The sequence below is a fragment of the Pogona vitticeps genome, chromosome 1 (genome assembly GCF_051106095.1).
Source record: "Pogona vitticeps strain Pit_001003342236 chromosome 1, PviZW2.1, whole genome shotgun sequence".
Taxonomy (NCBI): domain Eukaryota; kingdom Metazoa; phylum Chordata; class Lepidosauria; order Squamata; family Agamidae; genus Pogona; species Pogona vitticeps.
Window position 1 is genome coordinate 313915052 of NC_135783.1, and position 21565 is coordinate 313936616.

The window sequence follows — 21565 nt, forward strand, 5'->3', positions numbered from 1 at the left end:
CCTTCATTAAAATGAATGTGCATATTTTCTTTCATAATTTAGCTGAAAAGAGATTAAGAGGTTCATCTTGAAATATCATATAGCTAACAATGCTATAGGGCAGCAAAAAGATTTTTTTTTTAAGTCTCACTTAATTATTCAAAAGTTTTGTGCCGTCATGTCAGCATACACAATATATGAAATTAATGTAGTATTTGATTAGACTGATGGATTGTTCTCGCAATTAAAGTCTCTCTCATTTATTAGTCATGCTAACCAGTCATTAATACTGCCTTTATCAGCAAGCAAACAAATGGAATTTAAAGTAAAAAATTCAGCACAGCTGAGTGTACTCTGCACAAAGGAAATGCTATAAGAATATTTATAGTACATAAGCATTAAACCACTACTCCTGGCAGGTTCTTCTGGGGGACTTTGTTCATGCTGAGACCTCTTGCTGGGAGGTTTTTATGCTTATCACAGGTGTATATAGTGTGTATGTATCTGCTGTACTTGCTATCTGGACTAACACACATATTGGAACACATTCTGAAGTGGTGTTTTAGAGAGGGAAGCCATTTAGGATTAGACTTCAGTGAAGCCTCCAACTGGATTGTAGTTGTTTAGTCATTAAGTCATGTCTGACTCTTCATGACCCCATGGACCAGAGCATGCCAGGCCCTCCTGTCTTCCACTGCCTCTTGGAGTTGGGTCAAATTCATGTTGGTAGCTTCGGTGACACTGTTCATCCATCTTATCCTCTGTTGTCCCCTTCTACTGTTGCCTTCACACTTTCTCAATATCAGGTCTTTTCCAGGGAGTCTTCTCTTCTCATGAGATGGCCAAAATATTGGAGCCTCAGCTTCAGGATCTGTCCTTCCACTGAGCACTCAGGGTTGATTTCCTCTAGAATGGATAGGTTTGTTCTCCTTGAAGTCCAGGGGACTCTCAAGAATCTCCTCCAGCACCACAATTCAAAAGCATCAATTCTTCAGTGGTCAGCCTCCTTTATGGTCCAGCTCTCACTTCCGTACATCACTACAGGGAAAGCCATAGCTTTGACTATTCGGACTTTTGTTGGCAAGGTGATGTCTCTGCTTTTTAGGATGCTGCCAAGGTTTGTCATTGCTTTTCTCCCAAGAAGCAGGCGTCTTTTAATTTTGTGGCTGCTGACCCTACCTGCAGTGATCATGGACCCCAAGAAAGTAAAATCTGTCACTGCCTCCATCTCTTCCCTGTTGAGCAGCCACTGCCACTGATTGGTGGCCCAAAGATAGTCATAAGGTTTACAGCTGAGCAAGGATATGAACTTGGTTTCCTATGTCCAATATTCTATCCACTCCCATCCAATAGGTTTAGATTTTGTTTCATTTTTTGCTTTATTCCTTGCAATTCATCATTATCATCATCTTAGAAAACTGCAGAGCTGGAAGGGATCCTATGAATCAAATCCAGCCCCTGTCGAGGTGGTATAATGGGGAACTGAATTCCCAGCCTTTGGTTAAACCACTGAGCTATCCAACACTTATTTAACACTATTTAAAAAACAAGTCATAAGTCTATTTTCCTTCCCAATACAAATGAGTCATTATTTGTTTCAGATTATGTTTTGTTTTGTTTTCTTGTTGTTACATGGAGTAGGGGGTTTTATATTGTCTTTTGATTATGGGAGTAAGGCAAGTCATCTAATGCAATGATGGTGTTAACTAATTATTCTGTTGCTGTTTGTTTTTCCCCTGAAACAGGAATCCCTGAATGTTATCGATCCTGGCTTAATGGAACTAAATGGCGCAAGTGAAGATGCCCTAGAATGGGATGAAATGGATATAAGCAATAAGTTAATTAGCATTAATGAGGAATTCAATGAATTTGATCAAGAACCAAAGCAGGATGACACAAGACTGAATTCTGTATCTGAATTACATGATAATGCCAGTCCAAAGCAAGAAGGAAATTCTACTGTTCTTGAAAATGGTCTTAATAGCCCAAGAGTCACAGCATCTCCAGGCCCCCAGGTCTATCAAGTGTATAGCCTCCACGATGTTGAATTATCAGGAAGAAATCACTTACCTCTTACGGAAAAGACATGTGAATCCCTCAGTTTTAGATGCTCAAGCAAACAAACAAATAAAGAATTTTCATTGTCACCTACCAAACATTTGCCAGGCCTGCTGGGAAGCACTACTTTGGCAACACCACAGAATTACATGTATCACCGTGGAAATGTGAGCAGGCATTCTGAAAGTCAGAATCAAACAGTCGATGAAAGTCAGGCAGAAGCCACCAACAGTTCTGAAACTTACTTTACAAGTGATGCAGATGAGCTGCAGAATAATACTGTAATTAACATTTCAGGTTCCCAGCTAGGGAATATAAAAGCTGAGGTGATAAACCAGGATACTGAAAAGGAGAACAAAGAGAACCACCACAAGTCCTCAAGCAGTTCTAAGTTAAAGTCCACTGACAAAGCAAAAGATTTGGAGAGCATTACCCCACATAGCCCTGAGCATTCAAAAGAAGGGCCACAAGAAGAAAAACACACTGTCTTTACATTTCAAGATTATTCATATCTCCAGGATTCAAAATTCAAGCTACCAATGATCATGAAACAATCAAGTCCAGAAAAGGCACACAAACAGGGTAGTTTGTTTCATGGCTTTTATTTTGATAAAATGCCCTTAAAATCTGATGGTCAGCCTGCAGAACTAAAGGCAGGTGCCTCTAGCAATGAGCTTGCTTTGCCACCGGAGTTTGATGAGGCAGATTCCAAACGCTGTGAGTTTTTGGAGGGTTTGAAGAAACTAAGTGAGACAACAAATGTAAAATTGTTTTCAACTTTATCTCATAGCTCTTCTTTAGATTCCATCTCTGTGACAAATGACTTGTTTGGCTCAGCTGTCTTTAGAAGTGGAGATGGTCTTCATCGCAGCGCTTCCTTGGAAAGCTGGCTAACTCCCTACAAAAGTAATGAAGATCTTTTTAGTTGCAATGGCTCTGGAGATCTAAGTGGAAGCAGTGATTCTGTTGGAGAACTCAGTAAAAGGACGTTAGATCTTTTGAATCGATTAGAAAATATCCAAAGTCCTTTAGATCAAAAAATAAAGCGCAGCATATCTGATATTACACTCCAAAGCACTTCTCAAAGGATGTCTTTCACTGGCCAGTTGTCACTAGATATTGCATCCTCTATCAATGAAGATTCACCTGCTTCTCTCACTGAGCTAAGCAGCAGTGATGATCTGTCTCTGTGCTCTGAAGATATTGTATTGCACAGAAATAAAGTACCGGATTCAAATGCATCATTCAGAAAACACCTCAATCGGTCGATAGTTGATGAGAGCGATGTCAACGTGAGCATGATTGTTAATGTTTCCTGTACCTCTGCTTGCACTGATGATGAAGATGATAGTGATTTGCTATCAAGTTCTACGCTCACCTTGACTGAGGAAGAGCTGGGCTTTAAAGATGAAGACGATGATTCCAGTATTGCTACTGATGAGGATATTTATGAAGATACCAATTTAATTTCAGGACTTGACTACATAAAAAATGAACTCCATACTTGGATCAAACCAAAATTGTATCTAACAAAGGAGAGGAGAAAGTGCAACCAAGATGATGAAATCCAAGGCTCTAAGAATTTAAGAAGTGATGAGACTTCTAAAGCAAAAGATTCACTGAGCATTGAAAAGTTTTTGAATGATTCTATACGGAAGCTTTCAGAAAACAATGGCAATCGTAAAAACCTGTCAGATAGTAATGGGCCAGGGATGGAAAAACAAACTAAAAATGATAGTTTTAAAGTTTCCAAAGATCACTTGGTGGATGACATGGAGAATGGAAATGTGGCAATTACTCATGAGAGTCCCAAAGAAGAACATGGTCAGATCACACCCATTGGGCTGAACATTAGCACACTTCTTGGTAAAGGAAATGAAAAAGAATGTTGTGTCTGTGAAGCATCTACTGATAGTTCAGATGATTCACACCTGGATGCTAAAGAGTATCAACTGTCAAATATTTCAAGCTGTCAGAAAGATTATCAAAATGATCTTCCGTCTGATGGCCATTCTCTTAAAAAAGCATTTGCAGAATGTGATTCCAATATCAAAAGTAAGGGTATGCCAGCTCCAGATACACCATTATTAGAACCAGTGCCAAACCATCAACAAAGCAGTACAGGGATTACTGGAGATGGCTGTGATTGCTCTACATCTTTGAAGTCAAATGAAGCAGACAAAAATGCACCCATTAGCAACAGCAATTCATGCTGTAACTGTGAATCTGCTGCTATTGAAAAAAGAAATGGGGAAGATTGCTCGGTGCATAACTTTGTGATGGAGATAATTGATATGGCCTCAACTGCGTTGAAGAATAAGACACAGCCTGAAAGTGAGCCGGCCATTCCACATTCATTAGCCCAGATTAGGGAAAAGGTTCTAGAACATTCTCACAGGCCAATCCAACTTAGAAAAGGTGATTTTTATTCTTACCTCTCACTCTCTTCTCATGATAGTGACTGTGGTGAAGTTACTAAATATGTTGAAGAAAAGAGCAGTACTCCAGTACCTTTGGATTTTGCAGAAAACATTGAGTGTTTTTTTGAAGCCTGTCCTGAAGAGGAAAGAGTTGAACAGCAAGTGTATGTTGCTAAAGAAGAACCTGAAGTAAGTGAGGTAAAGTGTGAAGCTCTGGATTTAATAGATGACCCTAAATCATCTGCTGAATTTAGTGGCTTTTCTTTCTTAAGTGAAGAGATGGACATAAACATTTCCAGCTCACTTACCCAGGGTAATTCCAACAAGTCTGCTAGCAAGTCTTTGAATCTGGACATCAGTAATGAATGTCCACTCCTTGATTCTCTCCAGGTTAAGTCTCAAGAAAATCAACCAGGAGAACCACTTGGGATTGCAACATCTGAAGGAGATTTTGCTTGCTCTCTAAAGGCCTCAAGTGAAGCCATTCAGTCAAAGTCTGATAACTTAACAGACAAGGATGTTTTGCATCAGGACACTGAAACTCTTACATGTGAAGGAAATGACCTGCATTTTCACAAAGAAAGCCACATAAATACACAGAGATAGAATGTAACCTTCCCTGGACACACACACGTTACTTCATAAACAGGTAGGTACTAACTGTTAAGAGAACTGAGGATTGCTTATTGCTGATCTAATTCTATAATAAGCAAAATGTGGTGTTATCTTTTAAGAGTTTTATGGTGTTTTATAGTATTATCTCTTGAATTTAATCACAGAACAGCATCTACAATAGGATCACCTTACCTGTAGGATCAGTAACTACTGATTCACTTATCCACGGTCTAAAATTATTAAAAATATTAAAAGAAAAATCCCAGAAATATATATATATATTGGTATACTATCTTTCAGGTATAGATAACCAAGTATTCAATACATGGCTTTCTCACCAAGCTGAAAATGGCAACATGGTACATGGAATTCAGTTTTTATTTTATGAAAACTAGGACATGATCCTTGCCTGTTTACATCTGGATGAAAAAAAAGATAGTGCAGCTAGTTAGACACTGTTTTCAGCTGTTCCATTTGCTTTTGTATTTGGGCAGCTTTAATCAAGTGTGATGTAAGCTAGGAACCGTATTTATGATTCCAGCATTTTGGGTGCATTTCTCCAGACACCTGTCCTGCATGTTCCCTTGATGGTAAGATTTCAGTCGCAGAGAGATGAATTGTGCTTGGCTTCCTGCAGTGAAGTGCTTCTTCTTATTTGGGGAACATGTAAAGGAGATTCTCTATCACTGAATTATGTTTGGGAAGTAACACTGAGGCTTGCACTCTTCCATTACTTCTTCAAGTCACTTGCTGGCTGGAGTCCTACTGATGTTTATTAGAGATGGGGATGAATATAAAAACGGATCAGTTTTTCTGATTAGTATAGCCAATTCATCATATATTCGCCGATCCGTATTTGTAAAATTTTAAATCAGGACGAATATGGCTTGCCGAATATTTCCTCAGTTTTATTCATCAATCCATTCATATTCATCTATATTCGTTACTCCTTTGGGGGCCTCTCTGCGCTTACTGGCGGCAATTTGAAGCTCTGGCAAATCAGGACAGAGATCCTGGATTGGCGTTCTGGCAGCCAATAGCGCTGCTGAAAGGTGAATCTACTTTTACAGATGCTTCATATAAACTTTTCCCGTCTGGCCGTTCCCCACTTCTGTTCGTGGTCTCTGGAGTGAAAACAGAGAGCTCGCTGGTGCTCTTCTGATTTCGCCTTTGCGGCAGCAAAGCAAAGACTTATATTTTTCTTTTTTATCATCATCATCAATCATCAACAAATTTACTGGGAATTTGGGGAGGGATTTCAGGCAGCTTAGGCTACTTCTTCAGAAGGAAGGGCTTAATTTTATTTCAAATCAATCAAACCTTTTTTTCTGGAGGCTTGTGTGTGTGTGTGTGTGTATGTGTGTCATCTGGTTGTGGGGAGACTGTTGTCGTGTGACTGTGGAATCTCTTTTCCTTTATATTCAGTTTTCAAAAGTTCATTTTAGAGAGGCTTCTGTGTCTCACGGAATTTGGTGGGTGGCTGGATCCATCATTCCTTTTTCTTCCAAAAGTACTTATTTTGGGGGGGGGTGTCTAGGTGGGAGGATTATTCCGTTTTCAAAAGTTCATTTTAGAGAGGCTTCTTGTCTCTCAGGGAATCCCTGACTGCCTGCTGGCTTACATAGTCCCGGTGGGCTGTTTGTTCCACCTTCTGCTTCCCTGACTGCCTGCTGGGTTACATAGTCGCAGCGGGCTATTTGTTCCATCTTCTGCTTGCCTGACTGCCTACTGGGTTACATAGTCCCAGCGGTTTTGTTTTTTCCACCTGCGTCCCTGACTGCCTGCTGGGTTACATAGTCCCAGCAGGCTGTTTGTTCCACCTTCTGCCTCCTTGACTGGAAGAAGAGAACTCCTGCCTGGCACAGGTTAAACCACATCAGTTCTGCAGTCTGAAGCCAGGCGATATGGTAATGGGGTGACATGCAGACAGCCTTTGGTTGGGGCAGACCCAGGCCGACCCTCTTGGCATCCAAGCATAAACCCTCTCGCAGTGCACCAAGAGCCTGTCCTGGCACCTCTGGATGTGATAAGAGGGCCAGCCAACCCTCTCTTGGCACTTCCAGAGCCTGTCCCGGCACCCCCCGAATGTGGCAAGAGGGCCAGCCAGGCCTCCTGGCAGTTGGCACACCCAATGCTGGTCCTGGCATCCCAAATGTGCCAAGAGGGCCAGCCTGTCTCAGCCCCCAAGACCTCCAAGGGCTATCTTTATCATATTTGGGTGGTCTCAGCGACCAAGTTGCAACCCCCCCCTAGCCTTCTAGTTCTAAACGAGCATCTTTGTTTGTTTGAAGGTTGTCAGCAAGTCTAATGAGATGTTGGTGACTGTGACAGGTGAGTTTCCTAGGCCTGTCTCAGACCCACCCAAAGCCTGTCCGTGTGTCACCCCATCGCCCACCTTCAGATTGTAGAGCTGAGCTGATCTGTTTCTGACAGCCCCATGGCCCCGTGGATTAACCACTGTTAGTAGCACCGACCCTGTTCATCTGCCGGTGCTGTTGGAAGTTGCAAGCAACTTCAGTTACCTCCTGGAGGCCAAAACCTTTCCTTTGCAGGCAAATCTGATATTGCTGAAGAAGACCAGAGCCAACTACCTCAGTGCCCAATGAGGCCCAAAAGCCTGCTTTCCAGCTGCCGTGTGCCTGAGTGCCCGATGCGGCAACACACTCTACTTTGCTGCTGCCAACTTATCTCAGTGCCCCGATGGGGCTCAAAAGCCTGCTTTCCCTGCAAATTTGGTGTCTCTAGGTCATTGGGGGCAGTGTTATAGTCGTTTAAAGTGCAGATGGATCGATGGATCGATTTGTCAATTCATTGAATATTTGTATATTCGTATTCATTGATTCGTTAATCTCGACAAATAACAGATCAAAATGAATCGCCATTTTTTTATTTGTCCCCATCTCTAGTGTTTATTCAAGATTTGTGTAACTTGCCATAGCTAATTGCTGTTTATTAATGTGGTGTTAGAGTTTATCTCTGTTGTGTGATTCAACGTGTGATCAGACACACAACCAAGACGTGCCCCTGAACCTTGTTAGGCTGTGGCTACACTGCCAAAGCTGAATCAGAGCAATTTAGCTTTGCTGATTAAGTGATTACACAGAGGCTATGGATTGTTTTGGTGTCAGCGTCTCCATGGCCCCTCGATCAGACATGGTTTGGTCTACACCACAGCCCTCTTTCCTCTGTCTTCATCCTCTGCCAATCCTTTTATAGTTCATTATAAAGTCGATTGGCCGTTTAAAGTGTTGCATGGCATTAGAGAAAAGGGACAGTTTTGCAGAGTCGTCCATAATGTACAAACACATACCACAGAAACCTGATAGTCTGCTGTAGTTTGTCTAAGTTGTTTCCATTTCATATCAATTTTATCTCCCTCTCTTTTTGTCCATGAAGAGGTGATCTAGCACTAAACTAATGAATCAGTGCAGTGATGAGGTGATCTAGTCCTAAGCTTAGTAATTTTTTTTAAAACTTTGGAATATCTAGGGTGAACGATTCCAGCGGAAGGTGTTCCTGCTGTCCAAAACATCATGCACAGCTTAGTACATCACCAGAACATCACCTGTAGTCACACCTCCTATTCATTTGAAAAGAACTGATCACACAGGGTAGCCCCCCCCCCCGCAGCAGAGGGGGAAAAAACTCTACATCTGTCAAGGAAAAAAGACTGACTCACATTGACCTTCAACTCATGTAATCCATTGTAACCTGAAAATTCATCTGTGCTGCTTCCACAGCAAGTCCAATATTATTTACATGATTTTGTTGTTGTTGTTTAGTTGTTAAGTCGTGTCCAACTCTCCATGACCCCATGGACCAGAGCACGCCAGGCCCCGCTGCACCCGGAGTTGGGTCAAATTCATGTTGGTAGCTTCGGTGACACTGTCCAACCATCTCGTCCTCTGCCGCCCCCTTCTCCTCTTGCCTTCACAGTTTCCCAACATCAGGGTCTTTTCCAGGGAGTTTTCTCTTCTCATGAGATGGCCAAAGTATTACAGCCTCAGCTTCAGGATCTGTCCTTCCAGTGAGCACTCAGGATTGATTTTCTTTAGAATGGATACGTTTGTTCTCCTTGAAGTCCAGTGGATTCTCCAGAGTCTCCTCCAGCACCACAATTCAAAAGCATCAATTCTTCGGGGTTCAGCCTTCTTGATGGTCCAGCTCTCACTTCCATACATCGCTACTGGAAAAACCATAACTTTGACTATGCGGACCTTTGTTGGCAAGGTGATATCTCTGCTTTTTAAGATGCTGTCTAGGTTTGTCATCGCTTTCCTCCCAAGAAGCAGGTGTATTTTCATTTTCTGGCTGCTGTCGCTATCTGCAGTGATCATGGACCCCAAGAAAGTAAAATCTGTGATTGCCTCCATAGCTTCCCCTTCTATTTCCCAGGAGGTGATGGGACCAGTGAACATGATCTTAGGGTTTTTTTAATGTTTGTTGAGCTGCAGACCGTTTTTTGCACTCTCCTCTTTCACCCTCATTACATGGTTCCTTAATTCCTCCTCACTTTCTGCCATCAGAGTTGTATCATCTGCATATCGGCGGTTGTTGATATTTCTTCTGGCAATCTTAATTCCGGCTTGGGAGTCATCCAGTCCGGCCTTTCACATGATATATTCTGCATATAAGTTAAATAAGGAGGGGGACAATATACAGCCTTGTCGTACTCCTTTCCCAATTTTAAGCCAATCAGTTGTTCCATAGCCAGTTCTAACTGTTGCTTCCTGTCCCAGGTATAGGTTTCTCAGGAGATATATAAGGTGGTCAGTCACTCCCATTTCTTTAAGGACTTGCCATAGTTTGTTGTGGTCCACATGTTCAAAGGCTTTTGCATAGTCAATGAAGCAGAAGTAGATTTTTTTTAGAACTCTCTGGCTTTCTCCATAATCCAGCGCATGTTAGCAATTTGGTCTCTAGTTCCTCTGCCCCTTCTAAATCCAGCTTGTACTTCTGGGAGTTCTCAGTCCACATACTGCTGAAGCATACCTTTTAGGATTTTGAGCATAACCTTGCTAGCATGTGAAATGAGTGCAATTGTACGGTAGTTAGAGCATTCTTTGGTGCTGCCCTTCTTTGGGAATGGGATGTAAACTGATCTTTTCCAATCCTCTGGCCGCTGTTGAGTTTTCCAAACTCGCTGGGATATTGAATGTAGCACCTTAACAGCACCATATTTTAAGATTTTAAATAGTTCAACTGGAATGTCATCACCTCCACTGGCTTTGTTGTTAGCCATGCTTTCTAACTCCCACTTGTCTTCACTCTCCAGGATGTCTGACTCAATGTCAGCAACACACTATATGGGTTGTCCAGAATATCCAGATCTTTCTGCTATATTTCCTCTGCATATTCTTGCCACCTCTTCTTGATGTCTTCTGCTTCTGTTAGGTCCCTGTTAGGCAGTGGAAGATAGGAGAGCCTAGCGTGCTCTGGTCCATGGGGTCACGAAGAGTCAGACGCGACTAAACGACTAAACATACCTGACTAACCCAGTGGTTTTTCCTACTTTCTTCAGTTTAAGCTTGAATTTTGCTATAAGAAGCTGATGATCAGAGCCACAATTGGCTCCTGGTCTTGTTTTTGCTGACTGTATAGAGCTTCTCCATCTTTGACTGCACAGAATATTATCAATCTTATTTCGGTATTGCCCATCTAGTGATGTCCATGTGTAGAGTCACCTCTTGTGTTGTTGGAAAAGATTGTTTGTAATGACCAGCTTGTTCTCTTGACAAAACTCTATTAGCCCTTTGCACTGCTTCATTTTGAACTCCAAGGTCAAACTTACATGTTGTTCCTTTTATCTCTTGACTCCCTCCTTTAGCATTCCAGTCCCCTATAATGAGCCGAACATCTTTCTTTGGTGTCAGTTCTGGAAGAAGTTGTAGGTCAGTTCCAGCCTCTTCAGCATTGGTGGTTGGTGCATAAACTTGGATTACTGGGATGTTGAAAGGTCTGCCTTGCATTCGTATTAAAACCACTCTATCATTTTTGAGATTGTATCCCAGTACAGCTTTTACCACTCTTTTTTTGACTGTGAGGGCTACTCCATTTCTTCTACAGGATTCTTGCCCACAATAGTAGATATGATAATAATCTGAATTGAATTTGCCCATTCCTGTCCATTTTACTTCACTGACGCCCAGGATGTCAATGTTTATTCTTGCCATCTCCTGTTTGACCAAATCCAGTTTACCAAGGTTCATAGATCTTACATTCCAGGTTCCTATGCAATATTTTTCTTTGCAGCATCGGACTTTCCTTTCACTTCCAGGCACGTCTGCAGCTGAGGGTCCTTTCAGCTTTGGCCCAACCACTTCATTAGCAATGGAGCTGCTTGTACTTGTCTTCTGCTCTTCCTCAGTAGGATTTTGGATGCCTTTCAGCCTGACAGGCTCATCTTCCAGCGTCATATCTTTTAGCCTTTTGTTTCTGTCCATGGAGTTTTCTTGGCAAAGATACTGGAGTGGCTTGCCAGTTCCTACTTCAGGTAGATCGTGTTTAGTCAGAACTCTCCGCTATGACCTGTCCATCTTGGGTGTCCCTGCACATCATAGCCCATAGCTTCTCTGAATTACTCAAGCCCCTTCACCAAGACAAGGCAGCAATCCATGAAGGAGTTTACAGACTTAGTTAGCTGCAATTAGATGTGGCAAATTATGCAAATCTTAAACAAACATCATTAGAATTCTAGTGAGTATTCTGTAGGTGTTGTGCTGGGCTTTTCTTGTTGCATAGCCTTATGAGTTCTACTCAAAGATATGACCTGTTGATTTTTAAGATAGCCAATCAGACAAAAACAAACTAACTAGAAAGCCAAAAACATTGTGGCACCTTAAAAGACTAACACCTTAAAAGACTAACATGATCTGGATCTGGTCAATTTCTAAAAATTCACATTAAAATATAGCAATTAAGATACCACAATGTTTTTGTCTCTTGGTTCTTTGCTTCTGTTTTGGTTGGGGTTTTTTGTCCAGAATGCTTGCACAGACAAACATGGCAACATGTAAAGAGAGTAAGAAAGAGGAGGTGTCCAGCAACTGTCTAAATTCTGAGTTACCTGACATGCTGAAAGGAGTGCAAAAGGGAGCAACATGCCAGGTCCAGTCTACCTACAGGTCCAGTTTAGTCTTTTGCCATGATACCTAAGTACTGTACCAGCTGCCCTACTGAAATATCACACTTTCATGATTTCAGTTGGAAATGCTGTATTCTTCTGCCCCTCTATTAGAACCTTGCAAGTGGAAGTAACTATAGCATTCCCCCCCCCACTGCAGAATAAATATCTCATAGTCTCATAGCTGTGGGTTAATGTATCCTTGTTGCTCTAAGTCTTAGAAGGAACAACAGTCAATGAAAAACCATTCGTAGGGCTGGGTCATGAATCTGTATTTTGAAGTTGAGACACCATCACAAAGAATCCATATACAAATTGCTTGCTAGATCAGGAACTAAGGATAGAAACTGGGTGTGCATTCAAATGTGAACATCAACTACATGCACTGCATTGCTTTCCTGTGGATATAATTTTTGTTGCTCTCCATTTGAAGGAGGAACAAGTGATAAATGCCTTATAAAACTGTGATTTGAGCAAAGTTGGGCCAGCTGTCTGTTTTTAAAAATGGTATTTTGGAGACAACCTCTATTCCTCTGTACTTCCTTGGTTTTCAGTGTTGTCAGCTCATAGCCACCTCCATAAATTCCTAGGGTGCCTACTTTTTTGTGTCTTGAGCTGGATCATAATAATCTGGTTTGTTAATATTGTATTTTAATAACTTTAATTAACATTGTTTACAGTAGCAATATAGAAACACCATTTATTCTAGGGAAATTTAGATGCATAAATATTTGTGAAATACTAATATTAACAAATGGTGCTGTTAGGACTCCCACAAGTAGTGGAACATCAAGGAAGGGAACTCTCACAAAGCTTCTCTTTATTTGTGAATAGATGATTTGAAGTAGCACATTCTCTGCTGTTACAAAACCATGCTTCCATTCAAAAGCAATCAACTCAAGCCTCTAGCAAAACTTTTTCCCAGCACCTCAATGAACAGTAGGTAGGAAAGGGGACAAAGATTGAAAAGGGGGTGGCAAAGGGGATGGCAAAGAGAGAGAGTGGGGAGAGAAGACAGGAGGAAATGGCTCTGCACACATTTGTCTTTTATCTTGTCCACCAAATGCTTTGGTTGCAACCACTATTGGCATGGTAGGTCACCATATCACCTTGGACACGCCTAATATTGTCTGATTTCAGAAGCTAAGCAAGGTTAGTACTTGGATGTGAGACCACCAAGGAATACCAATGTGTTCAGGTAGGACTGGATCCACACTTGAAACCCTGGATAGCAACTGCCAGTCAGAGTTTACAATATTGGGCCAGATGGACCAATCATTCTTCTTATGTTCCTATGAAGGAGCTGCCAGATTCCCTCCCCTATAGAATAAGGTGCTTGGTGGATGATGTCTGTGCACCATTGTTCTTCACTCCCATGGGCTTCCCTGTTTATTGTGCTCACACATACTTTTAAAGAAACAGAACTACTCTCATAAATTTAAGTGACAAGTACAGGAGTACAGGTCCGTTGTGTGCATTGTTATAGAGCCCTGGATCAGGGGTCTTAACTCAAGACAGTAAAAAGAAACAATGTGCTTCAAGCAATGGAATCTGTGTTTTGTTTTTTTTACTAAATTCTAAGAGTTCCTTCCCCCCGTTGCAAGAGCTTAGCTGATACTTTAGCTTCATCTTTCATGCTATGGGAGATGAATTAGAGGCAATCTACCCTAATTTGTTAACTTATTCAAATAACAGTTATTATACTTAACTATGCTAAAGATTATCTTTTTGGTGGCAGATTGTTTATTTTTTTGATGAGTCTAATTACTGATTTTCCAAAGGTAATTTACATTTATTACTAATACATCTCTTAAAATGTGACAGATAAATGTTGTTCCCATAAGTGTATTATGAAAAAAGTTACTATTTAAAAACACATTATTTAATTTGAAAGATAAATGGCAAACACCTTTTTTTTTCCTGGAGCACCTGTGCTGTAAGCTCATTAAAATGTGTGATTTTATGTGGTGCTGTGATACTTAAGAGAAAAATTATCTATGGTATATGTAAACCCTAAAAATAAACTCAGTTCGCAAAGGTGACAGTATGCATATTTACTAATGTAGCTCAACTAATTTCATATGATTTCTGCTCCAGCTGCAAGCCAGAGGAAAGCTGTTGTGAACAAATATATTTTGCTGCTGAATTTATCTAAGTGGGAATCTGTTTCTTTCATCAATGTGTTATAAAACTGACCATTAAAGGAAGGAAATAACAATTCTTTAAGCAGCCTCAAAAAGTTCAATACAGGAGTTATAATTTTCTCCATTCAGCCACAATGCAACTCATTGGTGGAGATAAATTAGTACAATTTTGTTTCTCCATAGAAGTGAGAACTTGTAAAAAAAAAAAAAAAAGACACAACAGAATCGATAATTTTTAATGTTTCCATTATCACAGTTTGCTCTCATTACTACTTTTGGTCTTTTCCACCTATAGACTTCATTCTTTCATCATAGGCATCCTTCAGTCTCAAGAGACTATGGTAACGTGCTCTGTATGGAGTACTTGGAACAGTGTCTAGTGTTTTGATGCTTTACACAAGGCTAGAGTGTCCTCTCCAGGGCACAAAGCCTGGGTAAAATCATATGGATTATATGTTACACAACCAGCAAATCCCCCCTCTCCATGTCACTGAAATAGTCCAGTGGAAAGGCAAGAGCCAATACAACTGGTTTCAGCGATGTCGCAGGAGTTGACAGAATGACACGAACTGCTTCTGGGACTCCGGCTCCCAATTTTGCCTCGAGGTTAACTCCTGAAGCCTTTTCCATAAGTGGTTATAGCCACAAGGCAGTGGAGGTTTGGAATCGGAGTTTTCCTTCTCCTAGATGGGCTGACTTCCAGGGCTGAACAAGTCCCACCTACCCGGCCTGTTCCCTCATGGCATGGACAGCGATGGCAGCACCTCAGTAGGGGTTTGAAATTGGAGTTTTCCTTCTCCTAGATGGGCTGCCTTCCAGGGCTGACGAGTCCCACCTACCCAGCATTCATTCTTTAAAGGGACACTATACCATGGCTAGCTATTTGTTCATCTCTAGCCCCACATCATGTCCTATTCTGAGGTCTCATCACACCATCTGCTACCAAACCCATTTTACTGGAAATGCCAGGGATCTCCTTCCAGTCATACCATGAAGGATATTTCTTGCCCGAAAGTACCACCCCCAGTTCTTCCTTGCAAAAGAACTTGAACTCTCTTTTCTACATATTGACCTCACTGAGGAAGGCCCATATATACAAGTTAGATTATTTTATCAACTCATTTTCCAGGCCAACTGACAGAATATGGTTTATTTTGTTGGTTTATTTTTATTGTTTAGGATCAGAAAAACACATATAGCTTCAAACGATTCCAGAATGCCCAATTTCAGTTAAGTAGAAATAGTTATATTTTCATCAAGTATACAAATTTAAGAAGTTTGAAACTCATGCCAAGATTGAGACTTTTTATTAAATTAAAAGTCCATTCCAAGTTTTAAGAATGCATGCGCTAGAAACTTTGCATGCTAGTGGCTTGTTTAAACCATTCGCCTCTCCTTTTTACAATTTTGTGCAAACATTTTCCGTAAAAATAGAAAGGTCAGTTCCAGCAAATAAGATCAAAGAAGAAGGTAACTTGATAGATCCAGCAATTTCCACTTAATTTGGAAGGCATAAAATGCAAGCCTGGAATGCCTCCTAGGAAATGCTTGAAAGGGCTACTTTGTAGTAATCTCTTCACTGTATTCCAACAGTTATTCCATCAAAATCCTCATCATAAGCTTTGACTCTCTCTTCTGTGAGTTAACCCTAAATTCCAGGCCAGAAGAATTCTATGTCAGGAAAATTTACCGATCCTGTAATTAAAGCAGTATTAAGCCTTGTTTTGTGCATTTGTGAATTGTTTGTGTGAGCCCTCTCACCTTTTTTGGCTCACTGTTAAGGTAACTATAAATGATACCTAAATAGATTATGATTCTGTTTATGTAAACTGTGTAACCTACTTACAGCCCAAGCCTAAATAGATTACTTTAAAGTAGGACCATCTGGTTTTAATGGGACTTACTTCCAGGTAATGGGTTTAGAACTGGAGATTATATTGGTTGGTTGGCCTTTATTGACTCTTGCATTCCTATTGATTGGTATACTTTCAAAAGGTAGAGAAGGTAAGTTCACAGACACCTGAAATGATGGGATTGAGGAAAAAGGTCAAACCTGATTATTTCCCCTGTGCCTTTTGAACTAAATCTTGTTCTATAAAAATCAATGAGTTTTGCACATCAGTGAAATGGTATCTTTCTGATAGTGACTTAAACCTCAGGTTTGTTGCTCATATATGGTCATTTTTGCATATAAAAATATTGTCATGAGATAACAGCACAACTATATTTTTCATTGCTCTGGGAAAGCTTGTGTTTTGCAAATTAAAATGTACTTTTATGTAACATGCTATTACTTTTTTCTTCTTCCCTTTAGAAACCTGGCTGCATTTCAGGTGCAGACTTCTCCTCTAAACCCTGAGATGACCTCTAATTCCATTGTATCACTGCCTTTTGTTACACTTGACTCCCAAGATAAATTTTCTTTCCAAATGTGATTTGCCCATGCTGGCTTTTGTGACCAGGATGCATATGCTGGTCCTCTTTCAATTATCATTTTGCTTTGTAGCAAGACCATTTCTTTTCATATGGATTTCTCTCCCAAGCTACCTCTAAACAACCTATCCTTCCAGCTCTCTAGGCCTCTGTACAACCTCTCACTCGCTAAGTTTTTTTTTTAAATGACTTTTTGCAATTCCACAGAATAATTGGGTCACTATTTCAGAAGTGTAAATGTCATTAATTCTTCTATTTTATGTATCAAATTTGGTATTTTCTGTGTATAATGCATATTGTTGAAAATATTTTATGTTTAGAATGGAAGCTTTATTTGAGTGCAGCAACAGGAAATCAATGGCTTCTTATGCAACATAACTGAACTTACACAAAATAAACAAAAATTTATCCTTTTTGTTTTCAAAAGAAATTTAATCTATGCAACACTTCAAGAAACAGCTACATATAGTGTTGTATATTAAGAACTGTTAACATTCTACTGAATAAAGTACAACATTTTGGTTTTCTACTATGCTTCTTGAGGTGGTAATCAGAAAAAAAAACAACCCACATTTTTAAAAATTGTGCCTTGCTGTATTTCTTATACCATTTATTAAAAATCTGGTTTCACAGTAAAATTATGTTGGCTTAAAGGAAGAAAATAGCAAGGTGTGAATAATTTCTGTATATATGTATAACCAAGTGCAAACATTGATGTATAATGACAATATAAAATGCTTTAATGTTTGTGATGCCCAGTGGTGTGGAAAACATAAGCCTTAAACCACTAGATTGCATGATAATTAGAACTGGCATAATAAACATAGTTTATTGGGGAAAATATAAAAATGGCTCTCATTTACCTACATTCTGTTTAAAAGTCAGTAGTGTATGCATTGGATAAGAAGAATATGGGCCACTAGGCCCTACGCCTGTAGAGAGAGGTACATGAAGAATTATGTCTATGTACAATGCAGGTACTGGAGATTTACCCAAATATATTTTAAATTTACATTGTATCACTTAAATACATACCATATCATAGAAGTCAGTGATGCTACTATTAGAATAGAAGATTATAGATATTTGTGCAGATTTAATAAACAAACAAAAAAACACAAGCAAAAAAAATTCAGAACATTTATTAGTTTTGCTATTGCTTTCACTTTCGTAGAATCTTAGCAGCAGTGATTCCTCCATTTTATTGCATCAGTGACCAGAATATTGCATATGTCCGCCAGTGTAACATCAGTGGAAAAACGTTCAATGGTTAATTGCTGCAAGTTAAGAAGTTGGCATTGGCATGTCCTATCACAGAATCATGCAGCTGGTGTGCAACAGAACATGACTATATGAACCTCTCAGCTTATGCTGCTAGCATTACACCACTGTCAGGAATTAAGAAGCCCTTCTGGAGAAACTTCAAGCATCATAGATGAAGCATCATATATAAAGATGCTATCTCTAAAGAGTATTGCGGGGCAAAGGATTTCTGGGGAAACGGGAGGCTCCATTATCCTTGAGGAAGTTACATCTAATCCACTGTGTTGCACAGTTCTAAGAACTGAGAAGTTTTGATTAGAGATGGGCACGAATTGGCAGTTTGGCATGGTTTGTTTACCAGCTGAACAGCTGATCCATAGTTTGGTGCTCTGCCCCCTCTGGTAGGCCCCCATTCAGTGGCAGCGTTCCACCCATTTCTTCTGGGCATGGCCTCTGAGGGGGCACCTGCTGGAGAAGATTGAGCACCAAACCTTGGATCAGTGTTTGGCCAATAAATGAACCACACCAAACCTAGGGTTCATGCCCATCTCTAGTTTTGATCTGAAATGCTAGGATTAGGAAGCCTACCTTCCCCCACATCCTCATCTCCACTATCAATTACTCCTTTGCCCACAGCTACCATTATAATTAAATTGAGGCCTGACATTTATCTCCCAGCTTCAAGTTGCTATTGAATTGCAAAAATGGCTTCTTGCTGTCCCATCACCAACATAGGATGCCACTTAAACATGATGCCATCATCACAAAAAACAAAACCCAAACCACATACTCTTCATAAAATATATATAAGTCAATGTATATGTATAGAGTGGTCGTATAGACCAGATGGGTGGGATACAAATCAAATCCAATCAATCAATCAATCAATCAATCAATCAATCAATCAATCAATCAATAGATCGACATTTTAAAATAATTTTAGCAGTTTAAATAGAAACACCATGCACTTCACAGTGAGGAAGACTATGGCCAGGGGACCTCCGTATCTGCCTCTCTGATCCGTTGGCCAAGTACTGCTTATATTATCTTTAATTTTAAAATATTTTTATAGTTTCTATAGCTTTTGAAATTCAGCTAAACCTAAAGTTATTAGGGTAGCATACAAATGTAAAACATAAAATACAGTATGGCAATAAAACAATACAAAACATCAGATAAGAACAAGGCAAAACCAGCAGGAGCAGATAATAAAACGAAAAGTAAAACCACTCTCTTGTATAAAACAGTGCAAAGCCCTACAAGCACTAAAACAATTTCCAAATGCTAAAAGGAGATCTATTCTGTAAAAAGACCATTAGAAGACAGAGTATCGCCATAGAAAAGTGCCATTAACACAATAGTACTGAGTGATCTCCATTCTTACTACTTTCTCTTCAACCCAGACACACCTTGGGTAGCCCTTCAAACAGAAGAAGCCTTTAATGAGAGGAGCATCCATTAATGTATCTTCATAACAGCAGGACATGTTTTAATGTGGTTTCTAGAAATTGGAAAACATTGTTTTCTGGACTACAGCTCCCAAGATCCCACAGCCACAAAAAGTCTCTATTTTTACAGAAGTAGGGGTGTCAGGCAACAGCTACAGGAGCACTTGGCCAGGGCACTGGTGGTACATTTTACAAGTGACCTCTAGATCAGGCAGGGTGCAAAACATGCCTATCTCTCCCTGACAGGGCCCTGATGGGAGTCTCAGGCATCAGGCATCAGGCATCAGGCAACACACAAGGGCAGGATACAGGTGGGGTCTGTTGAATGTGGCTTTGATGGAGGGCAGTACACTGCCCATAACATTCAGGAGGCTCTGAGGCACATGCTGCAGAAGTGGAGTCTAGCTACAGAAAGGCAAGGTCTGTTTGTCACAGACAATGGAGAAAACATGGTGGCAACTCTGCAGGCTGGGAAGATGAAAGAGGTGCAATGTATGGCCCCCACTATCAACCTAGTAGAGGTGCTTTGTAGGATATTGAAGACACACACATACCTAATACAATGAAGTGTGCCAGAGAGGTGCCAGGGCAGCTTGAGCACAGTGGGTAGGCCAGTGAGCTTTGCAGAACAGGCAAAAAAAAAGGAGGATAGTCACTGCACTACCTAATCCAGAATGTGACAACTTGATGGAACTCTACTCTTTACCTGCTTGAAAAAGTGCTGGGGCAGCAAAGGGCACTCCATGATTTGGGACTGGTGTGACTGTTCCTCTGGGCAGAGAAGAGTCAGACATTATAGGTCTGGTGGTCTATGTCCTCTGAAGCTTTGAGAGTACAACACAAGTCCTTAGTGGGGAGAAAACAATCCTTATAACATTCCAGGGCTTTCTTAACATAATGGAGGAAATAATGAGGGAACAGTCTAGGTCAGTGATGGCAAACCTATGGCACACGTGCTACAGCTGGCACACAGAGCCCTCTCTGTGGGCACACGAGCCATAAGTCGCCATAGAGAAATACTTTACCCATCCTCCAATCCCGGATTTCCGCACTCCCCTCTGCTGGTTCAGTGGTCCAGCGGAGAGGTGCAATGGCGACCATTACCAGTCTAGGCCACTGGGAGATTCGAGGACCAGTAAATATTTATTTGGTTGTTGTGTTTTTTTCGGGCTCTTTGGCCGTGTTCTGAAGGTTGTTCTTCCTAACGTTTTGCAAGTCTCTGTGGCCGGCATCTTCAGAGGACAGCAGTCCCAAAGCCAACTACACCAGAGCACAGAGTGCTGTCCTCTGAAGATGCCGGCCACAGAGACTGGCAAAACATTAGGAAGTACAACCTTCCGAACACGGCCAAAGAGCCCGAAAAACCCACAACAACCATTAGATCCCAGCCGTGAAAGCCTTTGCGAAAATATTTATTTGTTAATACCGCCCGTAGGAAAAAAAACAACCAAGCATTTAACCCTTGGAGTGCATGAGCAGTTGTTGTTTTTCTAGACTAAAACCTCAGCATTCAGGTTTTAATTGCAGTATTGGCACTTCGAAATAAATAAGTTGATTTTGTGTCACAATATGGGCACTCCTGCTCAAAAGGATTCACCATCACTGGTCTAGGTGGATGGGGGATTCCATCGAGGAAGTACAGCAAAATTTCTGAGCTGAAATGGTGGTCCTGGCCAGCATGCAAAAGAAGTTTATCCACTACAGGTTTGCCTTCTTGTGGAAGAAGGAGTATCTTCTAGCAATCCTCTTGGACTCCGCAAATTAAACAGCAGGCAATGGATACTAAGCAGCAGCAAGAGGGGGCAATATTAGCCAACTTTCCATCACATGCAGCAGCAGCTAGTAAAGAAGGTCCAGCTGGCACTGAGGTGTCACACGGAGCAAGAGGAAATTAGCAATGTTCATAGCACCCCTAACTGCAGTCCCTTACCATTGCAACAACCAGAAAAGCTTTCTGGGACACCATCTTGACAAGTATGGCAGAGCCCTGTTCTCCAGAGGCACCACTCCAGAGAAAGGACGGGGCAGAGGCCAAGGTAGAGGAGTACATGCAGGAGCCCTGCAAGCCAAAAGAAACCAAAC

The 21565-nt window shown here is 40.9% G+C and overlaps 1 protein-coding gene across 2 annotated transcripts in view; it reads left to right on the forward strand.

Annotated features, from left to right (window-relative positions):
- AKAP6 (A-kinase anchoring protein 6) overlaps positions 1 to 17621 on the forward strand; it is a 335833-nt gene extending 318212 nt beyond the window's left edge. For both annotated transcript variants that reach the window (XM_020788446.3, XM_078392147.1), the window contains 2 exons: positions 1725 to 5106; positions 16654 to 17621. In XM_020788446.3, coding sequence (XP_020644105.3) covers positions 1725 to 5063 — 3339 coding nt within the window. In that variant the 3' untranslated portion in view covers positions 5064 to 5106; positions 16654 to 17621. The remainder of the gene's footprint in view (positions 1 to 1724; positions 5107 to 16653) is intronic.
- The last annotated feature ends 3944 nt before the right edge of the window (positions 17622 to 21565 follow it).